The sequence below is a fragment of the Mesocricetus auratus genome, unplaced genomic scaffold, assembly GCF_017639785.1.
Source record: "Mesocricetus auratus isolate SY011 unplaced genomic scaffold, BCM_Maur_2.0 Super-Scaffold_100006, whole genome shotgun sequence".
In the NCBI taxonomy this organism is placed as follows: Eukaryota; Metazoa; Chordata; class Mammalia; order Rodentia; family Cricetidae; genus Mesocricetus; species Mesocricetus auratus.
The window spans coordinates 59401018-59425624 of record NW_024429190.1 but is presented as its reverse complement, the minus strand read 5'-3'; the positions used below and the strand labels follow the sequence as shown (position 1 = coordinate 59425624).

Below are 24607 nucleotides of genomic sequence, written 5' to 3'. Positions count from 1 at the left end.
TGATATACAACACTTTCAGATAACTAAAGGAAGCAATGAAATCAATCATTTTTCAGTGTCCTGAATGTGATTTGGAAGTTGAATTTCTGTTAAAATATCCTCTGAAATCTCATGGTATTATCACCCTCATTTTCACAAACTTGAAGCTGAAACATTCATCACATTTCTGCAAATAAATAACCTGTTAGACATAGATTGTAAGAACAAATATAAGAAAAAGTAACCAACTATTTAAGATATATCCACAGTTAGTAGAGATTCCTATAAACAGAACTGTGGGAGGCATGGCCACAAGCAGGGAGCTGACTAGCTTACCTACTTCTGGACAAGTATTTTACTCTTTATAAGCTTCATTTTATACATGCTGAAATTTTCATGCTCTGAATTGTAATAGGGGTATATGAAGATGTCTTATGAATGCAGAAACACAATCCGGTGTTTTCCTGGATGATAGGAGAAAGCTAAACATGATTGGTAAAAGTGTTCTGGCAGCTTGTGTTCTGAAGATATGTAATTACACCATTAAAAGAAAGTACTGAAGTTTTGTAAACCTCAGTTTATTTACCTCCCATCATCATAAGCTTACTTGCGTATGTTAGGGCTGAAGGAATTAAATGTAGACGTTTTATCAGCTGGTCAGAACATTTAAGGTTTATCTTGAATTTTAATTTATCACATGCTGGAAGATCAAACAAATGAAGAGGCACATCATGGCTGATCTGAGTTAAAATTGTAAATATACTGGTATCCCTGACTAAATAACTGTGCATGTAATGTGACTATAATTAAAAGAAGAATACACCCAATTATTCAAAATCTAAAATCTATATAAAATCTAAAGTAAGTCCTTTAATAATTAAGATCTTTGCCAGAGATGATGAAAATGGACTCATTCTTACCAGATAATGAGCAAGTTACAGCATAAGATGCTACAAGTAAATAGGCATGAATAGTGAGTGTCTCTTGAAATTCTTAAGAACATACACAATACAGGAAAAAGCTGACAGTTTAATATAATGGCACAGATATATGTACACACACAGGCTAAAGAAAAATTACAAAAAGGAGGACTCTAGGAGAGACATACATCAGCACCTGGAGAAGGGGAAAGAGCCAACATCTGCTGAGCAAATTGGAGGAAAGTAGGAGGAAGGGGAGGGGTGGAGGAGAACATGAGGGATGGAAGACTGAGGTTACAGAAAGATAAAAAGACCAAGAAAAGAGACACCTGAATAGATTGAGCCACTAAAGGTTTAAAAAGAAATCTGACACTGTGAAATGTTCAGGGATTCACAAGGATGACCCCAACTAACAATCTAAGTAACAGTGGAGAGACTACCTTAAATGCCCTTTCTCTATAATGAGATTGATGACTACCTTAAATGTCATTATAGAGCCTTCATCCAGTAGCTGATGGAAACAGAAGCAGAGATCTACAGCTTAACACTGAGCTGAACTCCTGGAATCCAGTTGTAGAGAGGGCAGAGTGATGGGCAGAGGGGTGAAGACCACGATGGGGAATCCCACAAAAACAGCTGACCTGAGCAAATGGGAGCTCATAGACACCAGTTTGACAGCTAGGAAACATCATAGTTGTGAACCAAGCAGTTTGTGGGACCTCTGGCAGTGGAACCAGTATTTATCTCTAGTGCACGGAGTTTGGGAGTCTATTCCCAATGCAGGGATATTCTCTCAACCTAGACACATGGGGGAGTGCCTAAGCCCTGCCCCAAATGATGTGACAGATTTGGTGATGCCTCATTGGAGGCCTCACTCTTCCTGGGGAGTAGATGGGGGGTGGGATGGGGAGTTGGGAGGCATGTAAGGGTCGGAGGGAGACAGAACTGGGATTAATATGTAAAATAAGATTGTTTTCAATTTAAATTAAAAAATAAATTATTTATTAGGCCAAACCATCTCTTAGCAGTAAAAGGAAAAAGAAAAAAAAAAGATTAGGAAAGCCACCAAGAAATATAACATCTCATCAAAAGGAGGGAATCCAGTAGAAAAAATGATTAATAATTTAGCTACGTAGGGTTCTGATAAATACTAGAAAGATGATTTTTTCAGCATATAATGATGCAATGAGCAATCTTTTATAGACATTATTTGACTACAGCTAATCAAACAAAAGGCAGTGAATTAAATGAAAGTAAAACCAAACCAAAAAATAAATAAGTAAAACAAAAATAAACTTAAAGCAACTAAGAATTGAATAAATGCAATTTCAGTCACTTTTTACAAAGAAACCAGACAAGGTTCCAAATTAAATTTGGTATACACAATAAGTAAATGCCTAATAACATACATAATTTTTCCAATAAGTGGTTTCTATTTATTCCTGCTTTATTTTCTTAATAATATTATTATATGCCTTAGCTTTAAACTTAGGTCAATTTCAGTTCTTTTACAGAGAAGACTTTGGGCCAGCATTTCAAAATAACTGACTTAAAACACCAGCTTCTGTGAACAGATATGAAGAGTGTTCTAGAATGCCCACTTTAATAGCATATGAGCAAAAAAAGAAAAAAAGAAAGCAAGAAAAGAAAAGAGCCAGAGACTTTGGTGTCAGATCTTTAAAAAAAAATACAAAACTATGTAGTGGAATAACTCAATAGCCGTTGTGAATTAGCCAAGAGAAAATTAGATTACTAAATTTGCAAGTGTGGACTGAGCAGCTCAATGCTGGCCACCCTACTGTACTGTCCACACATTTTAATTACAATAGAGAAGTTTCATGAATAGTCTTTCATTTTAGGTCACTATTGACATAAACATTCAACACTTTTCAAGGACAGATAAAAGATATGATTTGAAAACAAAGTAACATTGCTATTGTAATTCACTCTGGAAAAAAATAAGAAAAAGCACAGACTTTATATTTGCCTGTTATTTTTGCATGGGGCATGTATTCACTTCAAATACAGAGAAGCTAATATGTAAGTTTAGGAAGCCAGTTGTGATGGTTAGTTTGCCAATCAGGTGACCTATAATTTAAACACAAGTCAAACATAAAAGGATTTATGCATTATGGATCCAAAATTGAGATTCTAGCTCTTACCATCGCAACGGCCTGAAAAACATTTGCAACTGGGCTATGGTATAAGTTTCTTGGTGAAAAATATTTGTCCTACATCAAAATGTGTTATCTTCAGAGCTCTACACATCAACAGTAACAATCCACTTATTTAGTACCCAAGTTAAAACCCTAGAGTCACATCCCTTTCTTCTAAACTTTCTATAAAATTATCTGTACAGTCTATAAACTCTACTTTAAAACTGTAGCTCCCCGGGTGGTTGGAATTAGAGATCAGTCTGCATTCTGCATGCACAAGTACCTAGGTTTAATCCCTAGGTTCAACTTATGTGTGTTGAATAAATTAATGGGCAAGTGAGAATATAAAAACAAATTTAAAATCATACATTAAGGCATGTAAAATACATGATTAATCTGGAACACAAATGATGTTTAATTGTGACTATTTTCAGACATTTTTTACTTTTTCAAAGACATACGCTTTCCTCTTTTGGGCGATGGTCAGTTCTATAAAAAGCTAATTTAGATTCAGACTATGAACCCGATGGCACACTTCCTTTGAAATATAAAAGCAATCTGACCCAAGGCCTATGTAAAGAACAAAGAAGATGCTAATTTTTATATTTTCATTATTAAGAAGATATTTTCCCCTTAGGAAGTTTTCCAGGATTTCTAATACATCCTTAGATAGCCATTGCTGCTCCCCTATCTGATATAAACCTAATTATTTGGAGGGAAGGATGAAAAATAATTTAATCTCAAAGTGTAGTGCATAATAGTGTGCCTACAACTATCATCCTTCAAACCAGTTTTCTCAAATGTCAGCTTCCAGCATATGGAGTAGGCCGAATGCATTTATTCATAAAACTTGGTTCTTGGGAGGATATGGGAATTTTAATGCATTTTAAATAAAATGCCTCCAAAGAGAGACCATCCTTTTAATACTTCAGAGCACTTGAAATTATAAGCCCCCAAAATGCAGGGTGCAAAGAGACTCTCAATATCACTGCCTGAATGCAAGGTTGTGTGAATCTGTGAAAACCTGCAGATTTCCAGCTTTTAAATGGTGGAGTCAAGGTAATCAGTGAAGGACTAAGTAATGCTTAAGGAATGTTATAAGTAGCTTGAACTGAATCCTGTTGTCAAACAGTCAGCAGAGCCTTGGTGTTTGTTTGGATTGTATTACTCTTCAGTTGTTTATGATAATGGCAAGGTATGTTGTACACATCAGGAAACTAGAGCACAACCAGAAGAAATGACAAACTACGAGTATGTAGAGAACTATCTTAAAGAGTGTCTTTTTCATATAATAAAACTATTATGAATTCTATTCTAAGCATGAATGCATTAATCATATGTATTAGAGAAATATTTCTTTAAAAAGGTAAGAATTGGATCCACCTTGGGAGGCCTCACCCTCCCTGGGGAGTGGATGGGCAGGTGGGATGGGGGATGGGGGATGGTGGGGGCATGGGAGGATGGGAGGTAGAGAGAACTGGGATCAGTATGTAAAATAAGATCGTTTTAAATTTAAATAAAAAAGAAAGAAAAAGCTCTCTCTGGGATCTCCTGGACTGGGAACTACAGCAAGCTCCACACCCGGAGGACTCAGTGACCAGGAGCCTGCTGAGAGAGCCGGTCTACTCCCTCCCCCACTCAGGGCAGCAGTCAGAGCTCCCACCCACCAGTAGAGAGAATTTCTCAGACCCATCTGCACCTACTGTGAGACCGTTCAGTGAATTGGACCTGCTAACACCCACCAGAAGAGAACCTTGGATCCATACACACCTATATGCACTGAAAGAAGGGATGGGAAGATGACAATACAAGAACAAATTCAATGACAGACAAACCAACATGACACCACTAGTCTAGGGACTATACACCAGCAAGATCTGAGCATCACAACACAGATGAAACATAAGGGAACAACCCAAAAAACAACTTCATGAAGATGATAGAGCCCCTAAAAGAAGAAATGAGAAAATCCTTTTTCTTTAAAGACAAACCAAAAATTACAAAAACCAATTCAAACAGTACAAGGTTTGAAAGCTGAAATAGAGACAATAAAAAAAAAAACAGTCTGATGGTTTGCTTGATTTAGAAAAGGTAAGTAAACAATGAGGAACTACAGATGCAAGCATAACCAACAGAATACAGGAGTTAGAAGAGAGAATCTCAGATGTTGATTCATCAACCAAAGTCCAGCAAATCCCTAACACAAAATATCCAGGAAATATGGGACACAGTATAAAGACCAAATCTGAGACTAATAGGAATAGAAGAAGGTGAAGAAACCCAGCTCAAAGGTGCAGAAAACAAATTTATCAAAGCCATAGAAGAAAACTTTCCAAACCTAAAAAAAGACATGCCATTGAAAGTACAAGAAGCCTATAGAACACCAAATAGAGTGGACCACAAAAGGAAGTCCCCTCACCACATAATAATAAAAAACCAAAACATACAGAATAAAGAAAGAATATTAAGAGCAGCAAAGGAAAAAGGCCAAGTAACATATAAAGGCAAACCTACTATTATCACACCTGACTTCTCCATGGAAACTCTGAAAGCCAGAAGGTCCTGGATAGATATTCTATCAACATTAAGAGACCACGGATGTCAGCCCAGACTACTATACCCAGTAAAGTTTTCAATCACTATAGACGGAGAAAAAAAAGATATTCCACAAAAAATTTTAAACAATACATTTCCACTAATCCAGCCCTACAGAAAGTACTGGAAGGAAAACTTCAATCTAAGGAAGGTAACTATGATCAAAAAAACATAGGCAATAGATAATCCAACTTTAGCAAAATCCAAAAGAGAAAGCAGGGTAGCTCCACAAACAATAACACCACAAGCAACACATCAAAACCAAGCAAGAATTAATGCTTAGTGGTCCTTAATTTTCCTCAATATTAATGGTCTTAATTTGCCTAAAAAACACACAGGATAGCAGAATGGATACAAAGACAGAATCCATCTTTCTGCTGCACACAAGAAACACACCTCAACTTCAAAGACAGACATTACCTCAGAGTAAAGGATTGGGATAAGATTTCCAAATCTTTGGGAAAAACAAACCTCTATCCAAACTAACAAAAAGGCAGAGAGAGAGAAGGAGAGAGAGAGAGAGAGAGAGAGAGAGAGAGAGAGAGAGAGAGAGAGAGAGAGAACATGATGCAAGCTAACAAGATCAGGAATGAAAAGGGGGACATAACAACGGACATTGAGGAAATCCAGAGAATATTCAGGTCATACTTTGAAAACTTGTACTCTACAAAATTTGAAAATTTAAAGGAAATGGACAATTTTCTGGATAGATATCACATACCAAAATTAAATCAAGAGCAGATAAGCAGTCTAAACAGACCTATAACCCCTAATGAAATATAAGCAGTCATCAAAAGTCTCCCAACCAAAAAGTCCAGTTCCAGATGGTTTTGGTGCAGAATTCTGCCAGAAATTTAAAGAAGAGCTAATTCAAATATTCCTCAAAGTGTTCCACACAATAGAAGCAGGAGATTCGCTGCCAAACTTTTTATGAGGCTACAATTACCTTGGTACCCAAGGCACACAAAGACACAACTAAGAAAGAGAACTACAGACCAATATCCCTCATGAACATTGATGCAAAAATCCTCAATAAAATACTAGCAAATCGGATCCAAGAGAACATCAGAAAAATCATCCACCATGATTAAGTAGGCTTCATTCCAGGGATGCAGGAATGGTTCAACATACAAAAATCTATCAATGTAATTCACCATATAAACAAACTGCAAAAGAAAAATCACATAATCATCTCACTTGATGGTGAAAAAGACTTTGACAAAATCCAACACCCCTTCATGATAAAGGTCTTGGAGAAATCAGGGATAACAGGAACATACCTGAACACAATAAAAGCAGTATACAGTAAACCAACAGCTAACATCAAGCTAAATGGAGAGAAACTCAATGCAATCCCTCTAAAACCAGAAACAAGACATGGCTGTCCACTCTGTCCATATCTCTTCAATATTGTTCTTGAAGTTCTAGCTAGAGCAATAAGACAACAAAAGGAGATCAAGGGGATACAAATTGGAAAGGAAGAAGTCAAACTTTCACTTTTTGCAGATGATGTGATAGTTTACATAAGTGACCCAAAAAATTCTACACGGGAACTCCTACAGATGATAAACACCTTCAGCAAAGTGGCAGGATACAAGATTAACACAAAAAATCAGTAGCCCTACTATATACAGATGATAAATGGGCTGAGAAAGAAATCAGAGAAACATCACCATCTACAATAACCACAGACAACATAAAATATCTGGGGATAACGCTAACCAAACAAGTGAAAGACCTGTATAGCAAAAACTTTGAGTCTTTAAAGAAAGAAATTAAAGAAGATACTAGAAAATGGAAGGATCTCCCATGCACTTGGATTGGTAGGGTCAACATAGTAAAAATGGAAATCTTGCTGAAAACAATCTACAGATTCAATGCAATAGCCATCAAAATGTTGGTACAATTCTTTATAGACCTTGAAAGAACAATATTCAACTTTATATGGAAAAACATAAGATCTAGGATAGCAATAACAACTCTGTACAATAAAGGAACTTCCAGAGGCATCACCATCCCCAAATTCAAGATGTATTGTAAAGCTATAGTCCTGAAAACAGCTTGGTATTGGCACAAAAATAGACAGGTAGACCATTGGAATTAAATTGAAAACCCTGATTTTAACCCACACACCTATGAACACTTGATTTTTGACAAAGAAGCTAAAATTACACAATGGAAAAAAGAAAGTATCTTCAACAAATGGTGCTTGTAGGAGTGAACCCCACAAAGCTACCCGCCCAACAGGGCGGGGTCAAGGTAGAGATAAAAGGTAGTGAAAGGAAAAGGAGCCTCCCTCTTTTCTCCTGGAAGCCAGCCACGCTTCTAACTCCTGGTATGTGCGACTCTCTCTCTCCCTGATAAATAAATATATTGTTTTTCCCTATATAGCCTCGACTATCGTTATAGGTGCTGGCATAACTGGATATTGGCTTTTAGGAGACTGCAGATAGATCCATGTCTATCGCCATGCACAAAACTTAAGTCTAAGTGGATCAAAGACCTCAACATAAATCCAGCCACACTGAACCTCTTAGAAGAGAAAATGGTAAGTCCTCTTGAATGAATTGGTACAGGAGACTACTTCCTGAACATAACACTAGTAGCACAGTCACTGAGATTGGCAATTAACAAATGGGACCTCCTGAAAGTGAGAAGCTTCTGTAAGGCAAAGGACACAGTCAACAAGACAAAAGGCAGCCCATAGAATGGGAAAAGATATTCATTAACCCCTCATCTGACAGAGGGCTGATTTCCAAAAGTTACAAAGAACTCAAGAAGCTATTCACCAAAACACCATACCCAAAAGATGCACATTCCTACAACAAGGTCATCTGTTCCACTATGTATATAGCAGCATTATTTGTAACAGCCAGAACCTAGAAGCAACCTAGATGCCCCTCAACTGAAGAGTTAATAGAGAAAGTGTGGTATATTTCACAATGGAGTACTACTACTCAGCAGAAAAAAAAAATAGAATCTTGAAATTTGCCAGCAATTAGAGGCACTAGAAGAAACCAATCTGAGTGAGGTAACCCAGTCACAAAATACAAGCATGGAATGTACTCACTCACATATGGATTTTAGGCAAGAAACAGGGGAGTTCCAGCCTACAATCCCACAGCCAGAAAGTCTGGGAAACAGGGAGGACCCTAAGCAAGATATGCATGGTACTCCAGAGAAGGAGAATAGGACCGGATCTCCTGAGTGGACTGGGAGCATAGGAGGAGGGGAGAGGGAGCTGTGGAAAAGTGAGGGGGAAAAGAGAAGGGAGAGGAGGGCATGGGGGATCAGGAAGGTTTAGCCAGGGGAAGAATAGAGGAGTGCAAAATAGGAGATACCATAATAGAAGAACCAATAGAGATTTCAAGAGAGATCTGGTACTAGTGAGATGTCCAGAGACCTGCAAGGATGATACCAACTGGCAATCTATCCATTATTGGAGAGGCTACCTTAAAATGTCCTTCCCTGATAATGTGATTGATGACTCCCTTATATGCCATCCTTCAGCCTAGAGCCAGTGGCTGATGGAAGCAGAGGCAGACACCCACAGCTAAACACTGAACTGAACTCCTGGAACCCAGTTGCAGACAGGGAGCCATGATGAGCAAAGAAGTTAAGTCTTGGCAAGTGAAACCCTCAGAAACAGCTGACTTGAACAAGGGGGAGCTCATGAACTCCAGACTGATAGTTGAGAGGCCAGCATGGGACTGATCCAGACCCTTGAATGTGGGTGTCAATAAGACAAAGGCATGTGGATATTGGTTGAGTTTGAGGCCAGCCAGGGATACAGAGTGACACTCTGTCTCAAAAGAAAAAAAAAAAAAAGAAAAGAGAATGAAAAATATTCCAAAATATGTTCCTCAACTACTCACTGAGAAAACTTTGAAGTTTATGAACATTTTTATTAACTGTGACTCTGTAGCAAATTTATGTTCTCATAAAGTTGAGATTCTTTTCATATTATTGCTGTGACTGTAGCATAAAAAATGAGATATTTTGAAAAGTAGGTTATATATTTATATACAGGATATATATATATATATCTTGATATATTAGCATGAAGGAAAATATAAGCATTGAAATATTCCTGTGATATTGTTTTATTTTTCAAGTTTATAGCAATTACCCTTCCCATTTATAGAATCCAATTTCTCTTGACTCCATGAAGTATTAATAGACTACTGATCAAGCAAAATATAATTCAGACTTAATTGCTTTCATGAACATTTAGAAGTATATTACTCAAAGTTTACCTTTTTAAAAAAGTGCAGTTATTTCATGTATTGTTAGCCTTTTTCTCTTTGCCCCTGAAGAGTTCAAAAATCTTCTTCGGCTCCTTTATACATGGCAGGTGTTTAAGATTGCTGAAGATACATTTTTCCCCCTCTAGAACTACAGAACTTGCTATTTATTAATCAAATGAACATTTCACCCTCAGAGCCTTTTTTTTTCTTAAAAGGCTAAGTTTGACTTTTATAAGGAAGATCATATGATGCATAATTTTAATGACACCATATGGTAAATAAAGCCACACAAATTCTAATGAGATTTTGATAGAAACTGAGCACAGCCTCACTGTTGAAAATACAAAGACCCAGAGGCAGCAGAATATTTTCACATAGAGTGGATTAAATTAAATAATCAAAGCATGACAGTACAAATCCACAGTTGGAGCATTTCAGGGGACCAAGTCACAAGGATCACTTGAGTCCAGCAGTTTGCATCTAACCCAGGTGAGACCTCATCTCCAATTTTTTTAAAAAAAGATAATATTCTGCAATGTGCACCAAATATATGATGTGGGGTTTTTTGCACATGATTATCATCATTAACTAAGCAAAACTGTACATTAGATGTACTTATATCCTAATCAGAGAAAAACTGATCGCAAACCCTTGGTATAATTTGATAAGAACATATAACCAACCATCCCATGATTGAACACGTACACGCATTCAAATGGGATTGGCAGTTGAGTAGTTACTACAGTTTATCAATACCCACACTGACAACTAGGAACAAAGAAAGGAAAGCTGAGTGGATCCCCTTAGCACTCAGGTGGAATGACTTAAAGAAACCATGAACGGGCAAAGTCAGAGGCCTGTGTGCAGAAACCTGTGCCTAGATGAAGGAAAAGCAACAACTATAGGTAATACACAGAAAGGCTATTTGCTTTATTTTTTCCAAATGAACACAAAAATTTTACTATTTATTTTTGTTCTTCAAAATAATTTGTGATGTTACTTGATAAGAAATATTTGTCTTTTTTTTTACACTAGAAAACAGGTGATTTAGAAGCCGTGAGATTTTATTTTATTTTACTATCATGCCTCACAGATTTTTTTTTGTTGCTTTTTTTTTTGGTTTTACGAGACAGGATTTCTCTGTATTGTTTTGGAGGCTGCTATCGGTCCAGCCTGGCCTTGAACTCACAGAGATCCTCCTGCCTCTGCCTCCCGAGTGCTGGGATTAAAGGCGTGCACCGCCACCGCCCAGCTCATGCCTCACAGATTAAAGTTTTGTATTCACTAGTCAGATTGTAAGTTAAATTTGCCTGGAAAAAATCCACAATAGCCTAGGAATATTAAATTACTTTAAAATTTATTGGACTTTTGCTATGATTACAGTCTGCTCCAACTATAGTAAGTGAGAAAATCAACCAGAAAATTCAAATGATTGGAATTACATCTTTCTTGTAATTACCCATTTTGATGAAGGGACAAATGAAAAGCAATCAGCAAGTACATGTGTACTATTTAATTTAATTACTTTCCAAGTAAACCTGAAAATTAGCATCCTTCATTTTCTCTATGATTAGACTAATAACATTTCATGTTATTGTTTTTTTTTCACAGAATACCATTAATAAAGCAAAGAGCTAGACAAATAAGTGTTCTTTGCTAATAGTAAAGGGGCTTGTTATGAGGACTCTGGAGTTACTTTAAAAGTGAAGAATAATGCAATATATTTTTAAAATGAAAAAATAATATTTAAACTAGATACGGTAATAGGAGACAGCCAGGCTTAATGGAAGGGAAAGAAATTGAGCAGTAATAAAGACTTGAGGGAATGAGGGAAAAGGGCACATGCCTAAAGTGAATTGATGGGCTCATACCAAAGAAGGAAAGTAGACAGAGGAGGTGGGCATTCACCAAGGTTTAACAGACTAAGACTAGCAGTTTGGACTTAGGCTAAAAATAATGGGAGCCTTTGAAGAGATGTAGCTCAACAGTTACATTACATCACTGAACTAACACTTTCAAATCTCTGTCTCTGTCTCCGTCTCCATCTCAGTCTCTGTCCCCTCTCTCTCTCCCTCCCCCCCTTCTCTCTGGTGGCAGAAGCCAAAAAAAAAAAAAAAAAAAAAAAGAACAAGCTAATGGAACCACCAATGACCATCACTGAGAGTCTGCAAAAGATGACAGTGATTAAAGGAAATGGTGGTAGTGAAATAGAATGAGGAGGAAATCCGTAATCAACAGAATATATGAGTCTGTATGTACATGTATGCAAAGTGAATATATGTGAAAGAGCATTCATATTACAAATAAAACTATATTAATTAGGTGATTTATGTTGTAATTTCTGGAACAAGTGATAAAAAGTGTAATGATTAGCTAAGAAAGCCAATATGAAAAATAAAATGTAATACACAATAATGTTATTTATCAAAGGAATGAATAAAGGAGGAATGGGAAAAATACACAGACTCCAATAAGTAGAAACTAATATAATGAACCCACCACATTAATAATCACATTAAATGTAAATGGAATATTCTAACTGAAAGATTTAGACTTTCTAAATCTTGGAAAGTTTCTAAGCATGTGCATAAACATACAAGAAATAAAACTTAGTAAGAAAGAGCAAGTACATTAGAAAGGGTTTAGAAGCAAAGCAATCATGGATAAAAACTCTTGGCTACGTAGTGTTGAAATTGATTCTGGGATTTCACTTATTCATAGAGGAATAGAAATAAAATTATCTGTATGGTCTAGATGTTATGATAAACGATGAAGCAAGTAAAACAACATAAGGGACAATTAAAAATAATAAATAGTCTTATAATTAAAAACTGTAATGCATTTTGAAGTTTTGATATGATTAAGTGCATGAATGATTGAGACTTTTTTCCTTGGTTTTGCAGCAGTCATATAGCATGTCTTCTGTTCAGTGTTTGAAAGAGGATGTTCTCCACACTTATATTTTCATCCCTGTCAATTCTTTACAAATGCTTCTTACCTAATACAATGAAATTTAAATGAAACAAAATTTCCTACAGATTTAGTGAAGTGCTAAAGAACTTTTTCTTTAGATGGATTTATCTTTCTCTCACACATTCTCTTGATCTGCAAGAGGTCATCTTTCTTAGAAATATCTCACTTTGTTGAGTGGTGATGGCACATGCCTTTAATCCCAGCACTTGGGAAGCAGAAGCAGGCAGATATATGTGAGTTAGAGGCCAGCCAGGTCTATAGAGCTAGCGCGAGGACAGGCTCCAAAGCTACACAAATAAACGCTATCTCAGAAAAAGAAATGAAAGAAAGAAAAAAAAAAGAAAGAAAGAGTGAATGAATGAAAAAAAGAAAAAGAAAAATCCCTCAATTTAGCAATCTACTTTGTTGCCATCAACGTATGACATTATACCAACATTATTTCCTCCATTCTGTCACAGTGAGCAAAGCTTAGTCTTCCCGAATTCTTTTAACACAACCAAAGAATGGACTTTCTGAACTGTAAGGTAGTAAACTGTTCCATCATTGCTCTAGATGTGATTGACAACAATTTCTCATCTCATAACTATGACAATGACTCCCCTGTTTCCTTTCTTACATTCTTAAGCTATTGTTGGCTCTTTTCTGTCAGCATAGTCATACTCGCAGCTCTATTTTTAAAATCATATAACACATCATTTTAACAGTCTTCTCTTATGGAGTCTTTTGAAAGCATCGTCCATTACATTTCTATGCTCATTGGATGGTCAGGTATGCTTCATTCATTATACAGTTGTGAGGAGGGAATCATGATTCAGCAAAGTTAAGTACTCTTGAAGTGCTCTAATCTTGTAAGCAGTTTAATCAGAATGAAAATCAAGATATTCTTACTAGTGACTTCATTTTGCTTTGTATTAAAAAACTTAATGTGATCAGTGTCATTAGATATCATTATTAGTTTTGGTGTGCCTGACTGTTCTTCTAAACAGTATTTGTTATTGAAACTACATAGAAAACTATATTATATTTATAATATGTGACAGTAATAAGAGCAGGTAATAAAGTTAAAGAAATGTTAGAATGCACATAAAGTTTATAAAACTAAAATTACTTGGAGATAGGTCAATGACATCAAATTTTCTTTAAGTTTTACCCTGGCAGATGTTGGAATAAAAGTCAAGTTTTATTTTTATCTGTCAACTGGTACTTTACAAATTACCTAGATAATGTTTACAATAAAGAACAAAAGGTCTGAAATATAACATATAATGACTTAATGTATTTTATGTGGCTATTTAACATATCAAAACTCACTTTAATCAGAAACAGTATTGGATTCACAGTATATTTTAGAATGACAACTTAATTGTACATAATTCAGTAACAATCATTATTGTAACATGAAAGTAAAATTAATGTGAGGCAGTACTTCAGTGTGGATAATTTCTACTTAGTCCTAAAATGTTCGTATTTTCCTAACTCCTTAGCTATTCTTTTAAATTAACTTAGGAAAGTTATTCATTCACCAAAAATTAACTGCTTAATGTCAATAATCTTTGTTACTAACATCTTAGTATATGTGGTATTCTGAAACACCAGTCACAGCAACTGTCAGGCACCAGTACAGAAAGCAAGGAAGTAAATCACATGACTATTGTCTGATATAGTTCCAGGAGAATCCTGAAGCACCTGGAAATTTCATGTATACACTGAATGTCCTAAATGTGCATTCATTTAATAAAAATAAAGCCAAGTAGATATATAACATAAGAAATCACATGAAAATGCAATGTTGTGTGGGTAATGTTCTTCTCAGTGTTAATATCTGTTGTAAATATCAAGACCATTAAGTAAATTAAAATACAATTTTGCTTATAATAGGGAATTCAGAGGCTTCAGAAACTGTAATTTAGCTTTTATATGTATTTTCATTGTAGGTTAATATGAAATATGAATATTTTGTTTTTCTGCACACTTGTACTTGTCTATGTATAACAAAGGATAAATTTCGAAAGTGAAAGAATGGTTGAGTGGAAAATGTTTTAGAGAGAGCTACATCCTAGGAGATAGTGTAAATGTTGCAAATGTAGGTAATTTAGAACTTATGTTTCTTTCAGAATAAAGGCCTAGAGTCACTGAAATCTAAATATAATGATCAAAAAGTTTCAGTTTTTTGATCTTCAGATTTTAGACTACTTCAGGTTTTCAATTTTCAGATTAGGAATTCTCAACCATCAAACTCCATACAAGCATTCTCAAATCTGAAAGACTTAAGATTCTATACTGTTTTTGGACCTGGGCATTCTGGATAAAATATTCTTAACCTGTGCTTGCGAACAGCAGGGAAAGTCACCTCCCTTCTCACAAGGATAACAGGACAGATACAAGCAATTGCAGCATGAGTACTCAGACTCCATATTTCAGGATTAATTTCCAGTAGTTTTTATCTAGCAACAAATGCAATTGCGAATATTGTCGTTGCAGAAGCCATGGCTGCAGGTATAACCGCTGCATGTACCATCATAGTAGGTACCACTGCTATAGATATGATCACTACAGAAACTGTCACTGCAGGTATAATCTCCTCAGGAACCATCACTGCAGGCGCCATTACTGCAGGCATCATTGCTGTATGTATTCTGCAGAAACCACTACTCCAGGTATAATGGATGCAAGAACCATCACTGCTGGTATAATCACTGCATGTACCATCACTTCAGGTACCATTGCTGTAGGCATAATCACTGCAGGAACCACTATGGGGACAATCACTGCAGATACTATCACTGCAGGTATACTCAATCACTACAGGAACTGTCACTGCAGGCATAATCACTACAGGAACCACTATTGGACAATCACTACAGATACTATCACCGCAGGTATACTCAATCACCGCAGGAACTGTCACTGCATATATAATCACTGCAGGTATAATCACCGCAGGAACTGTCACTGCACATATAATCACTGCAGGTATAACCACTGCAAGAACTGTCACTATGGTAACTGTCACTGCAGATACTATCAATGTATGTATAATCACTGCAAAAACCATCACTGCAGGAACTGTCATTGCTGGTACCATTATTGCTGGTACCTTTGCAGGCACCATTGCTCTGAGGGATTGAGGACAATGTGAGAGATTTCACAGTTACTGCACTATAAAATGGTTTCTATTCTCATTTAGAAATGCTATACTTCTTTAAAGGACATAGTGAATATAGCTATTAAAACATATTTATTAATTACACATTACAGGGAAAGATAGGTTTGGAGAAAGTCTCATTACACTGAGTGTAGGCTGATCAAGTTACCTCAGTTGTCAATAAAAATGGCATTACTCAACAAAACCAATACATTAAACTTTGGTACTATTTTGTCATATAATTTTTTACAATATAAACTACAAATGATTTTAAAGTACAATCTATAAAAATGAAACTAAAAATCACTTACTTGATATTATCAAGACAGCCTGATTCTGGTTTCAGTATGGCAGTATGATGAAACATTTTGTACAAAGCAATCCCAAGGAAGATTACATTCAGCTGAAATGCAAAAGGTAATGCTATGTAGATAACCATAGTGTAAAAAAAAAGGCAACTCCATTCCCTGTAACACATGAATTGTTCTGGGAAATTAGTTCTTAGTAGACTCTGAAAGGAACTGAGTTACAGGCAACTGTCTAATGCTTTAGCAAAGGCAAGAAGCCAGCTTTGCAAATTGGGATACCACTGAGTTCCAAAATGTGGCTCTGCCAAATACATACAACATGCAAAATCAGTAACAAAATCGGAAGGATGCTGCTGAAATTCTGCAACAACTCAAAGCCCACTACATGCTTAAGAAAACCAAATTCCCCAAGTCTTGGAGTTATTCTAAGAGAACTAATACTTTGACATACTATGAACATGTCTCTAAATTTATTAATTACAGACAGTTTCCATTTTAGTGACTAGAGATATACTTTTTAAAATACTTTTGTTTTTATTAAAAAGTATTTATTCTTTGTGTCTTTCACATCACACATCCCAGTCCCACCCATCTCCCAGCCCTTTTCATCTGCCCTCTGCCATTGAAACCTGCTGTTCCCCCAAATAAAACCAAGTAGGATTTAAGATAAAAAGGAAAGAAAAAGGAGGAATGGGGGAAATTCTCTTCATGGAAGCTGCAGTGTGACACAATGAGTCAAGAAATAAACCCTTTTATCCATACATCTTTGCATGCAGGCATTCATTGCAAAGACTCATTGATTTGGTCCAAGGACCCTGGTCTTTCCTACACTACAGACACTGGGCCCTCACTGGGAATCTTCCTGGATGTCCCATTGCTGCCCTGTGTTGTGGAGATCCTATAGCCCTGGGTCAGCAGGACGGCCACCTCTACCACACCTGTGCTCCAGCAGATCACAGATGGGGTGGGCCAACACTTAACCCTGGTTCTGAGTCTGGGTTGTTGCAGGGCTGGTCAGCCTAGCAGCTTACAGATGCACTTTTACAGATTCTAAATTTTTAACGTATAAATACTTTTTTATTATATTTGTCAATTATTTTGAGTTAGTTTCAGTATACAGCCCCGGCAGACCTATACCTCACTATATGGATGCACTTATAGTCATCCTCCTACCTCTACCAGTTCTAGGATTGATTACAGATATACACTGCCACACCTGGCTCCAAATGCAAATACTAAAGTCAGTACATTCGGAATGCACAAGTAAGATGGATTAGAAAATGCTGGTTAAATTCTGGTGCTACAATAGACTAAGTTGTAAGCAGAGACTCTCTCATGGTATTATTATACCACAAAAGTCAGAAAAACATCTATAACTTTTAAGAACATAGTCTGGTAAACATTACGCCTATACCTTATATGAACACTATAAATCAGTGGTTCTCAAACTTTCTCGTGCTACAATCATTTAATACACTTTCTCATGCTGTTGTGAACCACAACCATAAAACTATTTTCAGTGCTACTTTATAACTAATTTTGCCACTGTTATGATTTTTAATGTAAATATTTTTGGAGATAGAGGTCTGCCAAAGGTATCATGACCCATGGGTTGAGAACCACTACCATAAAGAAAGCCAAATGCTGAATTGCATTTGAACCAGGTGATTAGTTTCTACCGTCTACAGTTGAGGACTGATGCAGTCCATGAAAGTTCAATCAAATGCTCCACTGAAATTCTCACTATAAAACAGCTTCATTGTCCTTTATCAATGATCTCTGAGTCTCAAAAGTAAAACTAAACAGAAGGAGAAAACTTTAAACAAAACAAACATAACTGAGTGACTAAAAGCTTAACCTAAACTGAAAGCAACTAGTGGGAAAGTTTGTCCTGTATTGACATAAGGCAGTCCAGGGTCATCAGTCTGCTTTCTTTTGATTTTATTTCCTTTCCTTTCTTTTTTTTGCTTCCAGAAATGCTATTTGGTTACAGAATGACTCCTAGTCTCTCACATATTTGCGTAATAGTCAATGTGATTGACTATTCCCATTATGTGTGTATGTGGGTATATGTGTGTACATATATGCATGATATATTTATATATGTGCAAACACAGATATATATTATGTATATACGTGCCATATTGTTGTTTTCAAATCTGAAACACTTTTTTTATTTCAAAATATATCTATTCCATAAAACTTGAAAAGAAGAAAATTTTAGCCCTATATTTTACTCAAAACCAATGAGTTATTATCACCTCTTTCCAAAAATGATCAGTAGCTTTGTATACTTTTATTACATTTTTTTTTCTGTTTATGGGTAGATATGGAAAGTGCACACAATGGTGTGTGTATATAAAGGTCAGTGGGTAACTTGCAGAGTGGTTTATTTCTTTTCACTTTGTGGGTCGCAGTGATATAACTCAATTCCTCTGGCTTAGTGGTAAGCAATTCCACCTGCTGAGCCACCTTGTGGGCCCTAGGTTTGTAATGGTAACAATGATACTAGCAGATTCACTTAAATTAGGATAAATGATGTGGGAAATAAAGGTATTATTCAGATAAGCGTAAAATGAGGACTGATTCCAAGACACATGCCTAATTTATTTGTGCCATTTTGAGGTAAAATCTTTTTCTAAAAAAGTTTGAAGTCTTAAAGGTTTACATACATACATATATACATGCATGGAAGGAATCACCAGGTGTTCACCTACTTTTCTAATTCCTATTTAATTTCATTTCCAATTATCCCAAAGAAAGGAAGGGAAACATGCTATTGTTAAAGTTAAAGCAATCATTGTTCAATTGTCTAGACTATATTGGACTGAATTCTTGAGTAGTCATTTACTCTTGCAAATGCTTACTTTCCTTTTCCACCAGTTTTGATGAACTATTTTACAATATAAAAATAGACTATAATGAGTGCCTAATTGCTTGAGTTATGTAGGGTTATATAAGTACATGCTTTCCCCAAATTAACCTATGTAAATTTAAGATAGTTAGAGCATGAATAGTGGAAGTTTTATTTCTTGACCTGGGAAGTGCATAGTTAATTAGGAGTTCTCACCATAATTATCAAGGTCGCTGGTCCTATAAAACTCCAAATGAAGTAGGTGTCAAGTCGAAGCCAACATCTGCAGTGAAACACAAGGGAGAGAAGCCATTCAATGAGTGCATACAGGACATATATCAAGAGTGAGCAAGTGACAGAGAAGAATGTGAGTGGCACAGCATTCCACTGAGGACAGGAAATATTGCATTGCTTGTTCATTTAAATGCTGAATTATGTGTGCAATTTCTGACAGCACTATTGATGGAGTAAGATAATTACCCCTGGAGGAAGCAGGGAAAAATGGCATCAGGCCTATTTGCTAAGGCCTTATGTGTCTGTCATGGAAACCTTAGAGGGAAAAGAAGAAAAACCCATACACATAGCCATTAAACCCAGTAGCTTTAAGCTATCCTTTTCTCTCCAATTACAGTGCTACATAACCTGTCTATCAGCTGCCAGGCAAAGTGACATTTTCCTGTCAAGAAGATCTGAGGAAATTCAGTGCAAGGAAGAAATAAATTTGGTATCAGAAGATTGAAGTTTAATTAGGTTGGGCAGCCAACCTTTGAGAGTTCTGAAGCCTTAAAAAGAGCATTGTTACTGCTCATACTTCTGGGCTTGCAAGTGGCCCTTAGCATCTGAGGAAGTTGATTCATGACCTAAAAAGTAAATTATTAATCACCTAATTTCAGCCACATTTAGTACTCCCCCACTTCTTAAAGCCTCTGGGAAATTACATTTCCATTCTGCACAGTGACAGGAAGACAAAGTGAAAGTGACTAGTTATGAGAAAGATTAATGCAAATATTGAACAGATTATTTGATGTTAAGAATAATATCTTAAATAATTTGCCATTTTGCAATATTTGAAGCATAATTAAAAGGAGAGTATTTCCAACGGTAAATACATAATAGTATTTTGTTCTGTGCCCTTAACTCCTATTCAAAGGATTAAATATGCTAGTGATTATACAAATGGGAAGTTAAGGAATAATGCAACCCCAGGAAGTTATCATGATAGGATTTTACACATATTTTCAATAATGAACTGATAAATAAAATACTGTCTGTCATCGGATGAAATAGTATGAGAGTTAAAAATATAGTAGATCTGTGTTTGACTAAGGCATACATTCAAAAATATATTGAAGGCTGGCAATAGAACTCAAGGATCCATAAGACCCTGAGTTCGGTCCCCAGAACCTTAAAGAAAGATGACAGAGAAGGAGGAAGAGGAGGAGGAAGGGAGTAGTAATGGTTGTTCAGTGAAAAGGCTATGTAAAATATTAGTATCATCTCTTTATTAAATGTATATATATGTACATATATATATATTACACACACATCACTATTTTCATGGATGTGTATACACAAGTGTTTAAGTGAAAAGGAAATCTCCATGCACTCATGTTCAGGGTTGTCCCATACAGAAGAATGGAGACACCAGGGGAGATGATCCAAAGACTTTAGCAATATGTTTTATTTTAAAATTCCCGAAAGCCTCCAGGTGGTAGTGGTACACATCTTTACTTCCAGCATTCAGGAAGCTGAGGCTGGTGGATCTCTGTGAGTTCAAGACTAGCCTGGTCTACAGAGCAAGTGCCAGGACAGCCAGAGATGTTATGCAGAGAAACCTTTTCTCAAAAAAACTACAATAAAAAATTACTGTATGTCAAAATACTAACAGTTTTTCACTTGACTGGTAGAGGCAGTGATTATTATTTGTTTATTATTTTCTATTTTTTGTAACCTTTAGATTTTTCTAAGATGTTTGGTAGCCATGTTTCTAAGCAAAAAACAAAATTGCCACCATACATCAACTTCTAGGCATACGGCTATCTTCCTTTACCTTAACTCCATATAAACTAACTTTAGGAGCAGTGAGATAGGTACTCCACAAAGAGACTGACAACAAGTCCATCATTTCTACATAGAGAATATGGCTTACTATTGTTCAAATACACATAAGAATTCTGCTTGGAAAATACGATTATACAAGCAATTAGAGTTTAAATCACTAGCCAGTTTTTTGAACAGTTAGTTATTCCTTTGCTCTTGTACTTAAATAGTTTGCTGCTGTGGAATATCATTTTAATTATGCTGAGATGTGTTACTGTTTCTTTATGCTGCAGAATATTATTTTAACTGTGTAAATACGTGTTACATTTGTTTATGCTGCATTATGTAAAGATGTGTTGCATTTGTTTCACCTTGCCTGCTAGCTAAGGCACCTGACTGCTCTAATAAAAAACTGAATAGTCAATAGTTAGTTGAGGGATAGGTGTGGCTGGCCAGCAAACAGAAAATAAGTAGGAGGAGGAATCTAGGCTTGAGAGATTAGAATGAGAGAAAAGAACAAGGGAGAAAGAGAGGGTCATGCCCAGGGTCAGAAGCCAGATAACTGCCGGGCAACCCGCCAGTCATGGAAACAGCAGGAAAGTAGTATATACACAAAGAAAAAAAAAAGAGAGAAAGAAGAGAGGGAGGGAGGGAGGGAGGAAGGAAGAAAGAAAGAAAGAAAGCCAGCCCTGAATTAAAGCATAGATGAAGAGAAACAGGTTAATTAAATTATAAGTGCTAGCAAAAAACTAGGATTAGATAAGGCCGAGCATTCATAACTAATCATAAGTCTCCATGTCATGATTTGAGAGCTGGTTGGTGGCACAAAAGAAAGCCAGCTACATTCTGTCACAGAAAAGAGGGGTGTAGTGTTGCCTGTGAACAGACATGAGTCAGAGAGACCTACTAGTTTCAAATAGGATCACTGTCTTCATTCTCACTCTAGGCTAGCTTGTCACAACTAAAAGGAATGTGTGTGTATGAGTGACATTAATGAGTAGAGGAATTTCCATAAGTATCTCTAGGTTCTTTGCAAAGACTAGATTTTCCTTCAGGCTAAAAGCAATAAAAGACAATGCAGGTGCAATTTTCCTGATTAAATCCGATACATCCCCCCACCTCTCTCTCTTTCCATGTCTCTCTCACTCTGTTCACATCTCTCTCTTCATTGTTCAAGTTATAGCAACATAAATCAACACTAATAATACATTTAAAAATGATTGATAATAGAACAGACCGTTTATAGCTCACAAAATTTTCCAGAGGTCATCTAAGAACTAAAGTACATTTTCAGCAAATAAATTTTAGTATATGAAAAATGTGCTTCAAGATCTTCTAGAAATAGGTTTTATAGGTAAGAAAACAGACATAACCTTAATCACATTATGAGTTATTTTCTTAGATTAACGTTGATTTAAAACTTTAATATCTTCACATATTGTATTGAAATAACATAATGACATTAACTTTATCCTTACCAACCTTTATTTCTTTAGAAATATCAGCTTAACAAATGCTTTATTTTGAAATATGTGTTTGGCTAACAATCTCCTTTAAATGTAGAAGGAAAGTGAGGTGCTATTTTCAGCCTTTAAAAAAATTCTTCAGTATCTACTTGTTTAAAATTATTTAAATACCCCTTCCTAAGTGAACAGTGGAAGAGGCAGTGTGAAACTCAACATGCACTGAATAAATCATCGCTCCATGCATGCTGTCTGTGCTTTACTGTCCTCTGGAATCTGTGTGGTAAGAATGCCTTTTCTAATTTGATTGCCATATGGCCATACCTGCTGTTGTTTTTGGCTGCATGCTGCCTTTTGCAAAGCTTTCTGAGTTTCATTTCTTTCCCTTTACCCACCTTCAAAATGTGCATGGTTCCTGCTCTATTCACTATGCCAATGTTAAAAGAATTAACCCTTGACTTTAATGTGAAGAATGGTATTGTATAGCTATGCTTTACCTGTGTCTGCTCCACCCACAGTATTCTAAACTCTGGCCCCTGTATGCTATTGAGATAAAACCCAGAACCACTGGCTAAGAGGTGATCAAAGCCAATTCATGAGGCAAATGCTAAAAGAACCACAAAATACAAAAAGTTCAGGTTACAAATGGTTAAATGTACTTTTTAAAAAAAAATGGTTTATCTGAAAACCGCTGGGATCTATGAAGTAATATTTATGTAACAAAACCAGTAATTTTGGTAGGCTATATTTGTTTAATTTTCAAAACACCTCGATTCTGTATTTTGAAAGGATATTCAGTCCATTGTGTATAATCTCTGAATTGTGCTTTTAGAAGTACTAAAAGAAAAGACATGACCTACAGGTGAAAAGAAAACTCATCCTGGTCATATTACCTCTTTCTTGTTCAATACTAAATCCATTTTAGAATTCAAAGGAGCACATTTCATGTGCCACATATGCCTTGTCTTTTGTTAAATTAATGAAACACAAATGGACCATTAAAAATTTCTCATTGTATTAGTTTTCAAAAGGTAATAACATATTGCTGTTTACAAGATGAAGGCTTATTGCACTGATATAATTTTATTGGTTTCAACACTCCAAAGTCTCAGTGCTAAGCCACAAAGATAATTTTTTTCCTCTAGAATTGTTATAAAAAATGTAGGACATATCATTAAAATTATTTGTAAAGAAGTTGATATCATGTTTCCTTAATAAGCCAATTACCTATTCAATAGTAACTTCCTACAAGTAAACTCAGAAAAGAGAAAAATGAAAGAACATTTTCTCATGTTTCTTAAAACAACACAAGAGAGAAATGAACAGCTTAATGTCTCCTCTTTATGCACTAAACTACAGATAATCATTTTATTCTCATATCCCATCCTTAAAAGGTAGGGTTCTGTATTTAGAAAAAAAAACATGAAGATCAGCAACTCAGAGACACAACCATCACCAGACTACATTCTTGATGTTTTGAACCAGCCACACCTGACTAGTATCCAAAGTGTCTGAAGAAATATAGATTACCAATGCTATTTGCTTCAATGGGGAGCAAAATCATAGACCAAATGGTGTGGCGGTATTTTATTTATGATCTAAAAATTAAAACTTGCCTAAAGATCAGAGTACAAAGCTAGCCATACTAGTTAGCCATAGGGATCAGGCAATGGTGATACACACATTTAATCCCAGCAGCCACACTAGTTAGCCATAAAGATCAGGCCATGGTGGCACACACCTTTAATCCCAGCACTCATGAGACAGAGGCAGACAGATCTCTGTCAGTTCAAGGACACGCAGAGCTACCCAAAATTAATCCAGTCTAAAAGAAAAACAGGGCTCACACAAAGGTGATCTCAGCAATTAGGATCCCATGCCTTTAATCCCAGCACTAGAGAGGAATATAAAATGGAAGGAGACAGGA

At 36.0% G+C, this 24607-nt stretch overlaps 1 protein-coding gene across 26 annotated transcripts in view; it reads right to left on the bottom strand.

Moving 5' to 3' along the window:
- Positions 1–24607, bottom strand: part of Adgrl3 (adhesion G protein-coupled receptor L3) — a 748011-nt gene that overhangs the window by 75547 nt on the left and 647857 nt on the right. For all 26 annotated transcript variants that reach the window (XM_013112013.3, XM_013112010.3, XM_013112019.3 and 23 more), the window contains 2 exons: positions 19394–19460; positions 16327–16418 (listed from right to left, as the gene is read on the bottom strand). In XM_013112013.3, coding sequence (XP_012967467.1) covers positions 16327–16418; positions 19394–19460 — 159 coding nt within the window. The remainder of the gene's footprint in view (positions 1–16326; positions 16419–19393; positions 19461–24607) is intronic.